The sequence below is a fragment of the Akebia trifoliata genome, chromosome 3, assembly GCF_017979445.1.
Source record: "Akebia trifoliata isolate Shusen 1 chromosome 3, ASM1797944v1, whole genome shotgun sequence".
Taxonomy (NCBI): domain Eukaryota; kingdom Viridiplantae; phylum Streptophyta; class Magnoliopsida; order Ranunculales; family Lardizabalaceae; genus Akebia; species Akebia trifoliata.
Window position 1 is genome coordinate 32758386 of NC_141377.1, and position 14346 is coordinate 32772731.

The 14346-nt window shown below is 33.2% G+C and overlaps 1 protein-coding gene and 1 non-coding gene across 2 annotated transcripts; both read left to right on the forward strand.

Annotated features, from left to right (window-relative positions):
• The first annotated feature begins 280 nt into the window (after window positions 1-280).
• Window positions 281-3852, forward strand: LOC147406438 (lysM domain-containing GPI-anchored protein 1-like). Its single transcript, XM_086434479.1, has 5 exons — window positions 281-1058; window positions 2257-2374; window positions 2492-2653; window positions 2769-2800; window positions 3272-3852. The coding sequence occupies exons 1-5, from the start codon at window positions 392-394 to the stop codon at window positions 3550-3552; spliced, it is 1260 nt and encodes a 419-aa protein (XP_086290605.1). The 5' UTR covers window positions 281-391; the 3' UTR covers window positions 3553-3852.
• A 2320-nt stretch (window positions 3853-6172) lies between these two features.
• On the forward strand, window positions 6173-6245 carry TRNAE-CUC (transfer RNA glutamic acid (anticodon CUC)). Its single transcript has one exon. It is a non-coding gene; the product is annotated as a tRNA-Glu (tRNA).
• The last annotated feature ends 8101 nt before the right edge of the window (window positions 6246-14346 follow it).

The following is a 14346-nucleotide window of genomic DNA, read 5'->3' on the forward strand; positions in this document are numbered from 1 at the left end:
TGATTTAAAGAGCTTGAAGATGATAAATGTTTAGTAGAAGAAAATCAAGAGTTTTTAGACTAGAAGTTGAAGATGAGGGTATTTAGGTCATTTTAAATTGATCTCTCTTAGAAGATCAATGCCATGGGGTGCAGATAACAATTTTTGAAAACACAGGAGCATCTAAATTATTCCCCAAAACATAGAGGGGGTATCCATAAATTACCCTCAATAATTTTAAATTAATGCCACTCTCTGTGTATATGTGTTTCACTTTTCGAACTTTTTTCTTTTTGTCCTCTACTTTCCTCTCTCTCTCTGTCTCTCTCTCTCTCTGAAACTAGCAGAATACCATAGCAACTAAAACCCTAAATCCCTAAAAATCTCCCCAAAAAACCTCTCCAAACTCCAAATGCCGAAACAATCTCACCTCTACATCTTGTTTTTTTTCATCTTCATTCATCATCATCATCTCACTCTCAAAGTCCACTCAAAATCAACAATCGAACCATGTTCAAACTCAGATTCCTGCAATTCCATGTTAGGTTACACACTCTACACTGATCTCAAAGTCTCAGAAGTTGCAGCTCTCTTTCAAATCGATCCAATCTCTCTACTCACCACCAATGCCATTGACATCTCATACCCAGATGTCGAAAACCACATTCTTCCCTCTCAACTTTTCCTCAAAATCCCTATAATTTGTTCTTGTGTCGATGGTATCCGTAAATCGGTCTCCACCCGTTACAAGACCCGTCCATCCGATACCCTTTACACCATTGCTGATTCCATTTACTCTGGTCTTGTTTCTGCTGATCAACTTAGAGAGGCGAATTCGATTTCCGATCCTTCGGTTCTTGATGTGGGTCAGTCCCTTGTTGTTCCTCTCCCTTGTACTTGTTTCAATTCTAGTGATAATTTCTTGCCCGCAATCTATTTGTCGTATGTTGTAAAGCCGATAGATACATTGGCGAGTATTGCAATGAGGTATTCGACTACTATTACTGATATTATGAATGTGAATGCTATGGGGAGTCCGACAGTTAAGGCCGGAGATATTCTTGCTGTTCCTTTGCCTGGTAATTTGGCATTTTCAGCTTTGCTTCACCTTTTAATAATTTAGTGATTTGGGTTATGTAGAACTGATAATTATGTGAATTTGTTGGTGGGTTTGTGTTTAATTTAATGTTTTAAATGATTCTTTTTTTTGGGTAGTTTTACTATTTTTTTGTATTATTGATGGTTTGGTTACAAAATTGAATTTTGTGCATTAGTTTGTGTTTGTATGTGCATAGGGTTTAATATTAATGTTCATTACATTTTTGTTGTTATTGCATTTTGCATTATACGTTTATGGCATTTTGATTACAAAATTGTTGCAATTTTAATTAAGTTTTTGGCTTTTATGAGTTTTGTGTTATTATTTATTTATTTTTAAATTTTTTATTGGTAGGATGGAATTTAACCCACAATCTCAGAGTTGCTTTGCAATTTGTCAAACCAACTGAGCTATGGGTCTATGCCCCAGTTTTGAGTAAAAATTAGTTTGTTAATAACAGTTTTATTTTGGGCTTATATAGTACCTTCTTCTTAATTGTTTTTAAACTTCTGACTACAAAACCAAATTAGTTTGTATGGGTAAAAATCTGGAACTAGGAAGGATTCAAGTGGATGTACTTATTCCTCTTGAGATTCTCCAGTTGTATCATGCTTCTCATATGCCACATGGTCTGACGTCATCTCTCGGGGTTGCTCCCTTTCATGCTGTGACATGTATCAGGTTTGTTTAACTTAACCAACCCATGCGCTATTCTGTAGTGGCTTTTGTTGACTGTATGTGGGGTGACCTCATTCCTTGGATTTGGTCTCTAAGTGTGTCCTGATGTGTGTTTGCTTGATGGTTTCGAATGATTGCCCTTTGTATGCACGTGCTTTGGCCACGTCTTGTCTTGTCAATCCGACTGGTGGTAGATGAAGGGACCCCATATGTATGATCCAGATTCATTTGGTATGATATGGATTTGGTATTGGGGGATCTTTCCAATGGTGTTTGATTGGGTCATGAAACTAATCAGTTTTAGTGAAGTTTCATGTACTGAATTTTGTAAATTGTTAAACTTTTTAGCGAGCATTGGTGTATTAGATTGTTGATTCATTCACTTTCATATTGATTTTTGATAAAAATTTTGATGGATGGTATTGATGTTTCAATTATTGATAAGTTTATTTACAGATGGACTTGGTGCTTGGGTATTTTCTTTGTTTCTTCTGTTACAGCTTGTGCTTCTAAATTTCCGAGGTATTCATCGGATTTTGGCTTGATTGTTGCAAATGGGAGTTATTTTATTACCGCAAGTCATTGTGTGCAATGCAGTTGTGGACCAGGGAATCTCAAGTAATTAAGCAACTCTACTTGCGTTTTTTCTTTTCAACATCTATTGTTTCATACTTCTCTCTTTTTTTCAGTAAAAAAACTTATATCAGAATTTATTTTTGTGTGAATTCTATGCAGTCTATATTGCACTCCTGCTTCATTGGCCGTGTCGTGTTCAAGCATGCAATGCAGAAACAGTAATCTCATGCTTGGTAATGTTACAGTGCAACCCAGTAGTGGTGGTTGTAATGTTACTTCTTGTTCCTATGATGGTTTTGTCAATGGCACCATTCTTACTACGTGAGTTTTTCTTTCTATTGTTTTTGTTTCATGTTCTTTAGAAACCAAATGGTTTTTATAACTCGGATTTCTGTCTGGTTGGTGAACACATTTCTTTTGTTTTCCCATTCTGCAGGTTCTCCTCCTCTCTTCAACCTCGATGCCCAGGTTAGAGTTGATCAAATAACATTGATTTCCAATAAATGCAATTCTTTTTTTTTGAGAGAGCTGCTATTGGCATCTCAACTTCTTAATTATTACGCCCAATCAAAAATAAAGAAAATAAGTGAGTGGTTGAGAATAAGTAAAAGCTGGGATGCCAAGAGGCAAAAGAGAAGCTCTCTCATTTTTTTTACTAGATTTCTATTTTTTTTTTTTTTTCTGTTTAAGATTTTATATATTCTAATCATAAATGTAAACAACTACAGAAATTGTTTGAACGAGTCTTGTAATGTTGGGATAATAATTTGAGCTAAACCTTTGTAATGTTTGAATAGTGTGTTTTAATTTTTAATTGGGTGCGATAAATAATTTAAGAAATTGGGGTGTAAGAAGTAAAAGTTGGGGGTGCCAATAGCAGTTCTTTTTTGTTTTTGTTTTGTTTTTCTTATTATTCTGGTTCGTACAAATCGAATGCAGCGGACCATCAATTTCCTCCACTTGTAGCTCCTCCTACAACTGTGATTAGAGATTCAACCTTTGCTCCAGCCCCCGCACCTTCTCAATCAGGCGGTGTAGGACCCTTGACACCTACGACTCCAGCGGTGCCTGGAACCGGGTTTTCTGGTTTTCCTCCAGCAGCAAATGGTCCTAGTGGAAGTACTTCTGATGCCACTTTCTTGGTGAATCCTTTATCCACTTTTCCAAGTGCGCTTGTTTTATGCCTATTTATCAAGTTAGTGGTTTTGATGGCATTGTAGCTTTATCTCATCAAATGTGTATCTGAAAATTGGTATTTTGGTTTGCATGCTCGCTTCATTTCTAGCTGAGCCAATCGTATTTAGCTTTTTTATGTTTATTAGTGAACTGATTTCTGGTTGCACTGAACAGTGTTTTTTGTGTGTGTCTGTCCTCATTGACAGTCTGTTTTAGTGTATCAATTTTGGGTGTGTGCCCTTTCTGTATTTATAATTCACAATCAATCATCCAGAGTTTCAAAGGATGACTGAGTGACAACCCAATTCCTTGAGAAACTTATGTAGTTGCAGGTATTGCCTCCATAGGTCATCTCTTTTGAATTTGATATTCTTGTACTCTATAGTTTGGCTGCTGTGTTTGTTGAAATGGTTTAGTTGGCATTCTCTGATTGGTCAATATCTTTGATCTGGCATTGTAAGGTCTCTAATCATGGCTAAGGTGCTTGCCTCGGTGAGGTTAGGTGGTAAAGTATGTTTCGTAATACCACAGATATCTCTCTCTCAAGAAAAAAAAATGTTGTTCAACTATGTTTTCGAAGTGCTTTGTGTGCATAGTAAATTGGAAACATAAGGAAATTATGTTTAGTAACTACTTGTATACAAGAGTTGGTCACTTTCTACAATCTATTTGCAAGTGACGATAGTATTTGTTGAGGTTAGAGAGAGGGAGTCAATGAAAAACAAGAACTTTGTGGAGTACACACCCATAGAGAGGAAAGGCTGGTAAAAGTTAATGCCCAAGAAATACCTTGAAATGACCATTTTCAATACCTAGTTTCTATTTATTATCCATAGGGATGGAGAGATTGGGGAAGATTTCAATAGGAGTCAGATGGATTGTTAAAGAGGAGGTATGATCTTGGAGGGCTATGAGACTGATGCATCCAGATGAAACTAAAGCAAAATTTTATTGGACGCCAATAAGACCAATTGTGCTTTATGGAGCTGAATGTCACACAAGCAAGAAACAATATACTCATAGGTTGAGTGGAGTAGAAGTGAGGATGGTGAAAAATTAATATATATAAAATCAAAATTGACTAGTACACTTGATTCACACAAGACATTGCTTTAGCAATCTTAGTATAGGTATCCGTTATTGTATCTTAGCCATTTCAATGACTTGAATTATCTGTTATTTATGCTGATTATCACTTGGTATTCGTCATTTGCTGATGTAGTCAATACTGATTTCTGTGAGCTTTCCAATTACGATGGAGTCATTGTTTCTTTGCAAGGAATGTCAATTGATCTTTAGTAACTGAACATCATAGAAAGTTATATCCACTGATTTCATTGTGACAATCAACTTGTTAACTCCTAATGGAGATTTTCATTGTTTGTCATAGTGAACATGGCGAAGTAATTGGGAACTTAGAGACGATGTATCCTTCAATGCTTTATTAACACATTACTATTCTTAATTGTTTTTTCTAATTGATCGGCCATAACTTTTGATTCTTGGATTTGGTAACATTTTTAAACTGTTATATTCTTTTTGCTGCTCATTTGGAACATGTCAGCCATCAATCAATTTGTGTGTTGTCCTCTCCATAGAGTGATTGCTCCCAAACTTTTGTTGAGAAATTCTGATCCATATTTTTTATTCATTTTTGTGGATAGATCTCAACTTGAATTGATATCATAAGTCGAATATGTATTAAATCTCAACTTTTAGTGTATGATTTAAGTCTTACTTGGGCAGATCTTCTTTCATTGATCATTCACCATAACCTTCGTTGGGTTTCATTCCTAACTTTGTGATGAATGAAAGTTGAACCAATTGTGATGAAGTTTAACATGTTATTGTACAGTTTGAGCTTCGTGTTAGAAGATTTGAAATTTGAAGGCCATTCATGTTGATGAGTCTATGTTTTGTTGACAAGAGTTATAAATGACTACACTAGCAAGATAACAAAGGAAAATGCTGGAATGACTTGGGGAATTTACTGCGATTCTCACAAGTCTGACGTGGGATGTGCACATAACCATAGATGCGTTTCCTTGCAATACAAGTAAAAACCATCCACGGTTATGCATGCACCTCCACGTCAAAATTGTGAGAATCGCAGTAAATTCCCCGTGTCACGCCAGCATGACTCTATAACAAAAGATGTACTTTAGATGGAAGTGAATTGGAGGAACATAATTTGTTCCACCACCACCAAATCTGTCATGTAAATGTGTTCTAAGCTCCACATAAGGGCTAAAATTGGATGGGGTGAGATACAACAAGAAATATTGGTTGATAACATCTGAATCATTTACGAACTTGTTCCGTTCCTTTGGAAAAGCTAATTGAGTACACTTTCAAATTGTATTGAATATAAGCTTCTCAATCTGAGATCTCAGCTCGGGCGTTAAAACTAATGATGAAAAGGGGGTGAGGAATGAGGATAACTGTAATTCTCCAAGTTGATCAAGATATTACCCTACCGAGACCAAGTTCATCTTGTCTAGTTAGTGAACATCTTGTCCTTGATTGGTTGATGGTTCCTGAAACTTCATCATGATTTTTATTGGTGGGCCAACCTAAATGGGCTCGACAGGTTGGTTCGGAGTATTTTGAAACAAATCATAACAAATAAGTTTTAATTACTAAAAGTGTCACAATGGTAAGCATTCCGTTGTAGTCTAGTTGGTTAGGATACTCGGCTCTCACCCGAGAGACCCGGGTTCAAGTCCCGGCAACGGAACTTTTTTTCCCACTACACCAAGAGATTTTGGTTAAATATTCCTAAAGTTTTTTATTCAATAGGGTGTGTCAGCTCCTGCACCGAAAACAATACTTCTTTACTATGGTCACTCTACACTTCTCAATAGTGCTGCAAATTGGGTGGGTCAAATTCGAACCCAAACCCGAAGGGTTCAACCCAACTTTGAGTTAGGTGACCGAATCCAATAGGGTTGAGATTAGTCGAAACACACTTCTCAATAGTGCTGCAAACTGGGTGGGTCAAATCTGAACCCAAACCCGAAGGGTTCAACCCAACTTTGAGTTAGGTGACCGAATCAAATAGGGTTGAGATCAGTCATAGATGTTGGATTGTCTAAACCTGAACTTAATATGATTATAATTTTAAAATATTTTAAAATATCTCTGTTTATTTCTCATCCACAATTTACATTTCAAACTTCATCTAATCGTCATCATCTATTTTATGCAAAAATAATCATAAATTATATATGTTTTTTTATATACACCACTTAACTTAATATAAACCATTATTATTATTATTATTACTATTTTTTTTTTTTTTTTAATAATATGCCCAAGATCAGGTGGCGCATTGGTTAGTGTTTGTCAATTGTGGGTAGGGCATGGGTCGATCCCCAACCCGACTGAGTTGCAGTCCTGCTTCTCAGTTGCTTCTTAGCGGTAGAAGCTGATAACATTCCAAACATGGCCTTAAATGTTCATTTTCCCAGTTAATAAATATGACTCATGAATCATGAAGTTGATTGGTATCTGAGTCAAGTGGAGTTTTAGAACATTATTCATCTTTACTAAAATTCCTTAAAAAAAAAACTTTTCCATTTCATTATTTTGTGGTGGCTTACACTCACTTGACAGCACACATGGTGAACATTTCAGCACTACCTTTAGCCATATCATCATGCCCACACTGTGTCCACAAAACTGTAATCAATGGTAGAAAGAATAAGGGAAATTCTACTGGCACACCAATTTTTTACTTACACTATAACAATCCTTCACAAATTAAAAGTATGTATATAATGGTGTGTTAATAGAAGCTCTACAGAATAAAATGATTCTTATAAAAGATAGAAAGAAAGAGAGGCAAAGCACCCAAGAATTTTGAGAGACTGATCTTTAATTTCAATCACAACTGCATCAGTGAGATCCTTCAGGCAGAGATGATCCTTTGAATTGAAGGTGTTTAATTTCATTCATATAACTTCAATCACCATCAACAAAAACTAAAATGGTTGATTGAGTATGGGTGGGGGATATTTTTTTTTTAATATCTCCTACACCTCAAGAATCGTGTTCTTGACACCTTAGTGGAATTAGATTTACAAGTATTTGTTGGAATTGAAGTCAAGATGATAGAGAAGAAAATCAACATGACTCATGATTTGTACCACTGATCTATAATTCTTTTTTTTTTCATTATAACTCCAAAATAGCTTTAAAAAAACTAAGAAAAGCATCATTAATTAATAAAGCCTTCCCCCCACCCCACTCTCTTTTGGTAGTTATAAGCTAGAATTGAAGTAGAACCTCAATTATCGAACAATTCTTCAACAAGAGTGGAAGGATAAAGAAGTAGGAAGGTGATGGTGATGATGATGATTCTCTTCTCGTTCGATACGCCATCGAAGATGAAGGAAATCGTCGACGGAACAAGGTAGCTTTAAAGGGCCTGTTGTGTGGTACCCATAAACCTCCTTGGACTTCTCGAGAAGTCGCTGTAAGAGATGGTGATATAGATATGATATAGGGATTACGAATCGTTGAAACCCACCTTCTTCTTCCTCTAATCCGACTCTCACCGCTAACCATCCCTTCTTCACCTTCATCTTCTTGTCCTCCTGCATCTTCTTGATAAATAAAGCAAAGGGTTGTATGGATGAGAATTAGAAGACTTGGAATTGATTTGGTAGTGAGGGGAGGGGTTGGGTTGAATGGCCTAATATAGGAGTGGGAGTGAGTGGTAGGACTGACAATGGATCGAAATCGGATCTGGTTTGGGTCAACTTCGATTCGATCCAATATCTTATTGGATCCCATTATCGAATGGAATCTTTGTTGAACTTTAAATTTTAAAATAAATTGTGTATTACATTTTATATTTAAATAAAATTAAAAATAAATGCATTCAAGATAATATAGTAATAATTCTAATAAAAGAAAATCAATTGAAGTGAGTTTTATTTTTTATTTTATTTTTGCTTTGGCAGATGTTCAACATTTAAATGGAGGGACGTATAAAGATTCGAAGGTGTGACCTACGGAGCAAATCCAATTATCCTTGCACAATGTGAAAAAGCTCAAATTTGATGGCCTTGGGCTATTAAATTTCATGACATTCGACGAACCAAGAGGTTGAATTAGCGTCAAATTTTATTTTTCGACGGGTCGAAACTGTCAAATTAATGAAGGATGAGAGAAATTTGACAACTCTAAACTATCAAATCTGGGAACATCAAGAATTTCGATGGTCCTAAACCGTCAAAATTTAATTTCTAAAATTCGTAGGCTTAGCCCGTCAAATTTTTATGTCGAATTTTCCAGTTTTCACATAGTGTTACCATTTCAACTAGCCCCTGGTGATAATCAATTGAAGTGATTTGATTATATCGAACAAATACAATCACAACTCCAAATAAAAAGAATAAGTTGAAGATCTAAAAGAACGAGAATAAGATTCAAAAGAAATAACAAAAACATATATGAGAACATTTTTAATAAAATGAGAAAATGTCTCCAGAAAAAAAATGAATGGAGGAACAAAATTCATTAATTTAGCTATCCTCAAATATTTGAAATAAGATTTTGATGATGATAATTTTATATTTAAATAAAATATATGCATATTCTTATATTGTATCAGATTGGACTCTTACTGGATCAAGACCTAATTAATTTAGAAGCAATATAATTAAATATTGGATTGGTTCCTTTTAGTCGTTAAATCTTTGATCCATACCCTAATCAAGCTATCAGATTGTGCCCAAATCGATTCTCATGTCATCGATCTAGACTCAAAGTTATTGAATTAAATTGGATCATTATTAGACGGTGCCGTGTATGAGCGAGATCGTACTTAATATGGAATCCTATATAACTTTTTTTTTAGGTCACTTTTATTTATTATTATATATGGTTGTTATTCTTTTGTTTATTTTAATGATTGATGGATGACAGGTCACAAACGAGTTTTGGGTCCACCACACAAGCAGGAATGCAGGACAGGGCAGGATAACAATAAGGAAATCTTCTTTTCTTTCCCACGGGTTAGAAAGAGACCGTTATAACTACCTAACGGTAATGCAGCTATATTTACTTTTTACTTTAATGGTAAAGGAGTTTTACCGCTAGCCATAAAGTCGTTTTTCTTTTTTATCTTATTATGTATAATTTAGAAAGAAAACTTCTATTGCCACATCAATTTTTACTAACAACAATCCAAATGTATGTTAACTCTTTGATTTTATTATTTTTTTCTCTTTATCATGAATATCCCCACCCTTTGAGTGAGACTAATTCCACGGTCATGTGCACCGTCCCATCGAATAGTCTTACATATAATTTATTGCGTCGAGAGTCAACTAAACCCTAGAGTGTGGCTTCAAGGAATTCATAGCTTGATGGGGTTTTAATTACTTGGTGACTTACATATGAATTAGGATGGCGTTAGTAAAAGTTGGTGTGACAATAGAATTTTTCATTTTGAAAAACCCACTATCAAAATTGAGGATATTAAGTTTGAGAGACCGGATCCCCTATAGCCTTTTCAACATCTCTATAATTATTATAAATGGTTGAGAGTGTGTCACATCATTAATACAGTTTACATCTAATTGTTTAATTTTAGGAGTTCCATGACTGTCTATTTTTAAATACTTAATTTGACAAAAATATATATATTTTTAATTTTTTTTCTTCAAAATATAATCTAAACCATGAGTACAAGATAATTGAGTTGTTATTTTATTTTAATGCAATGTTTTGTGAATTGGAGAACAAAAGTTATATAGAGTTACTGGAAAAAAATGATTATAGAGGATTCATTCGCTAAGTTCAATCTCTTGCAAAATGCAAGATTAGGTTTAGTCGTTGATCGAAAGTCAACGTACCAATTTTATTTATTTATTTATTTTTTCTAATGTATCAATGGTAATTTTTTTTTATTTTATTCATATTTGAATTTAATAATTTAAATTTTAAAGAAAATTTTGAAATCGAAAATCAAAAAATCAAAAAATCAAAAATCAAAATTTCATGGTTGATTCATTAAAAAATGAGATGTTGACTTTTGGTCAATGCATAAACCTAAGAATCATGATAAAAGGACTCCCCCACATGGCATACTCAATCAATTCCCCCTCACGGCATACTCAATCAATTCCCCCTCACGGCATATGTGCTAGAACCGTAGATCTGTACTCCTCGGATACACAATTTCACTTTTATGGAGATGTGCAATTATTTATCTTGAGAAGTACAAATCTACGATTCTCGCACTTGTAACATTAGGGGAGTCGATTGAGTATGCCACATGGGGGAGTCATTGTATCATTAATTTAAACCTAAGCTTGCGTTTTGTAGGAGGTAAAGCTAATATCACTAATTTAATAGGTTTTTTTTTCTTTTTCTTTTTAAATTATCCATTTATCTTTTACTTCTTTTATTTATCTTCCTTAACTTATTTTTTTTTGGAGTCAAAACATGCTAATTTCAGTTTCCATAATTATGAGTTTCTAATGTTGTTAGTGATGGATAAACTAACATAAGTCATAAGGAGCATAGAATGTTGAAAAAGGATATTCTTTAACTTATGATTATTAATAAATTAAATATGAGAAGATGAGAAGGATGAGTAAAACGATTAAAAAAGATAAAATTAAAAATTACCTTACTATAACAGCTCGAAATAACTCTCAAAGTAGTACTTAAGTGAACATAGAACTATTGATTGTCCTCGAGTATATAAAACTCATTTCTCAAGAAAAAATCTATGGCTTTCTACACACGCAAGTGCGACTTAGAGTGTTATTTCAAGTTCCGTTAGTATTTTTGAATTAAAAACAGACATATTTGAAAATTGTAGGACTTGGTCCATTTGACGATAGATTAGAAAAATGTCGACTGATATGATTAGAACATATTTTACAGAAAGCCGACTACATACCCAATTAGAAGAAATATACAAGTTGAAAATCCTAAAATAACAAGAGAAAGATCCAAAAGAACGTGAATGGAGATAATAAAAAGATAATATAAACCCATTTTCAATATCATAAGACTTGACTTTGGAATATGTGCCAACTAGCTTAGTTGGTCAAGTTTTGTTTCTCAGTATCTTAATTTGACTTTCGACATGATGGATTTGAGAAACACGATTTGTTTAGTTGAATCAAAATCTTTAGGATAAGACAATTTACTCTCATCTAATAGTAACATTGTTATGAGATCGTGATTATAAGATGTGAGAATGCTAATCTTACTATAGAAAAAGATGCACTATTAATTTTATAATATATTTCATGTGTACTTTATTACACTCAGATAAGTTTATAATATTTTTAGTATCTTTTTTGTTTCAAATGTGTTGCTTCCCTATCAAGTTGAAATAAAAAATTATAAAATAATAATAAGACCGACTAGGTTTTATAAAGTTGTACATTGGTAATCCAAAAAGATATGGGAACAATTTGTGGGATGTTAAGATAGATGTGAAGAAAAATTATGAAAAATAAAATTAGAAATAAACAAAGATTAATACTGGAATGACCTGTGGGGGGGACAGACAGGGGACATCTCGACATTATGCATTTATCTAAGATATGTATAAAACACATCTACCGACATGTGTGCGCCACCACATCAAGGTGTCCACGTGTGTCTCTCACTGAGATCACTCTATCATGACTCATAAACAAATTTAAGAAAATCTAAGACAATCTAGTAAGGTAGAAAATTAAAACAAAGTAAATTGAGAATATTTTGATTATATATATATATATATATATATATATATAGAGAGAGAGAGAGAGAGAGAGAGAGAGAAATCGATTCAAGAACAATATTAAGGAAACAAAGCAAAGATGCAGTAAGATAGAGAAACCAAAAAAATTAAAACTCTGATAATTATGAAAATTAAATTGGATTCTCAGTTTACCTATAAATTTTAGCTCCTAAAACATAAAATAGGTTTCTTGTTGCCACCCCCAACATTTAGGTATATTTAGGTAAATTAAGGCCAAACCATGACGATGACAGCTCCCTCCAACTGTCATTCATCATTAAAATCTTGATGATAAAGTATCATTAAAATAATAATTTATATATATATATATATATATAAAGTCATTAAAATAAAAACATTTTGACCAAAAGTGTATTCTTGGTCATCACCACTACGGGTCGTTGCATATAAATCATTTTGATTCTCAGATTATTTTAGAGAGTTGCTATTTGCACTCCAAATTTTACTTGTTACACCTTAATTTCTTAAATTATTTGTCACACCCCAATTAATGTGTAAAAGCACATTATTCAAACATTACAAAAATTTGGCTCAAATTATTATCTCAACATTATAACACTTATTCAAATAATTTTAGTAGTTATTTACAATCAAACTTCAAACTCTAATATATAAAAATGAGAGAGCTTCTATTGGCACCTGAACTTTTACTTATTCTCAATTATTTACTTATTTTATGAAGTCATACAATTTTTTTTATTAAATTACATGACTAGATACGATTTTAAAGTATTTACGTGTCTGAAATAAATATTACCGTCAGAGTAAAACTTTCATAGTTAATGAATTTACATTTATACTCCATTGATATTTTTACAAATTACACAACTAATATTTTAAAATCAAAAGGAATATGAAGTTAATTTCACTCCAAATTTTTTTAGATACTTAAATTTCACAAAACCTTATAAGATAACATAACTTGACCAAAATTTTTATAAGTTCCTATTGACACAATGCCATAAAATTAGAGAGCTGCTATTGGCACCCCAACATTTACTTATTACACTCCAATTATTATGAAAAAGGTCAATAATTGAGAATAAGTAAAAGTTTGGGTGCCAATAATAACTCTCTTTTATTTTTTTTATTTAGATTTCTATTTGTTAGATTAAGGATTTTATATAAGATGAATCTTAATTGTAAACAACTGCTCATGTTGTTAGAATGCTTTCTAATGTCGAAGTAAGAAACTTGAACCAAACTTTTGTAGTGTGTAATTTGAACGGTGTGTGATAATCTTTAACTAGGGTGCGATAAATAATTTGGAAAATACTAAAGTAACATTAAAATTGATGTTGTTTCAAAAATTGTTGATGTGGATGTGTTTATAGAACCATAGATGCTTTTCATCAAGATACGAGTGAGAAGCATCTATGATTCCGTGCACACCAATGTCGAAACAATGTCAATTTTAATGTTACTCCAACACCCATCAAATAATTTATGAAATTGGGATTTAATAAGAAAAGGTTGGGGTGCCAATAGGAGCTCTCCATAATATTAGGGAGGAAAAAGTAAACCAAATTATGTGGAAGGAGGAGGCACAAAAGTAGTATAATACAGGGATATTCTTTGGGAGACTGTGCACGTGTCGTGGTCAGTTGACGATGGTGGTGCCGCACTTACTCTCTCTCTTTGAACTCGTTTGAGCCACATGCCAAGTCAACTCGTTTGAGCCACATGTGCGAGTTGACCTATGATTTGCCAAATTGGATTAAAATCAGAAGCAAGGCAAGACCGCAAGACTCATTTTTTTTTTAATTATTAGTAACAAATATTTAAATTCTTAAAAATTATTTATCTAGATATGAAAATTAAATATTGAAAAAAAAATAATTAAAGTTTTTGGTTTGAAAAACATTTGTATATAGAACCTTGTACAATCCAACTTCACGATTACCTTTCAAAATAAATAAATAAATAAAATATTTCACATTAAGTTTTTGAGTGGAGGTATGTTCAACCAATGTGGAGTTACTTTAGTAGTTTATATGAATTGTGGCTCTATCTCCTACATTATTAGATGGTGAACGAAATCAATTGGCTTAAATATGGC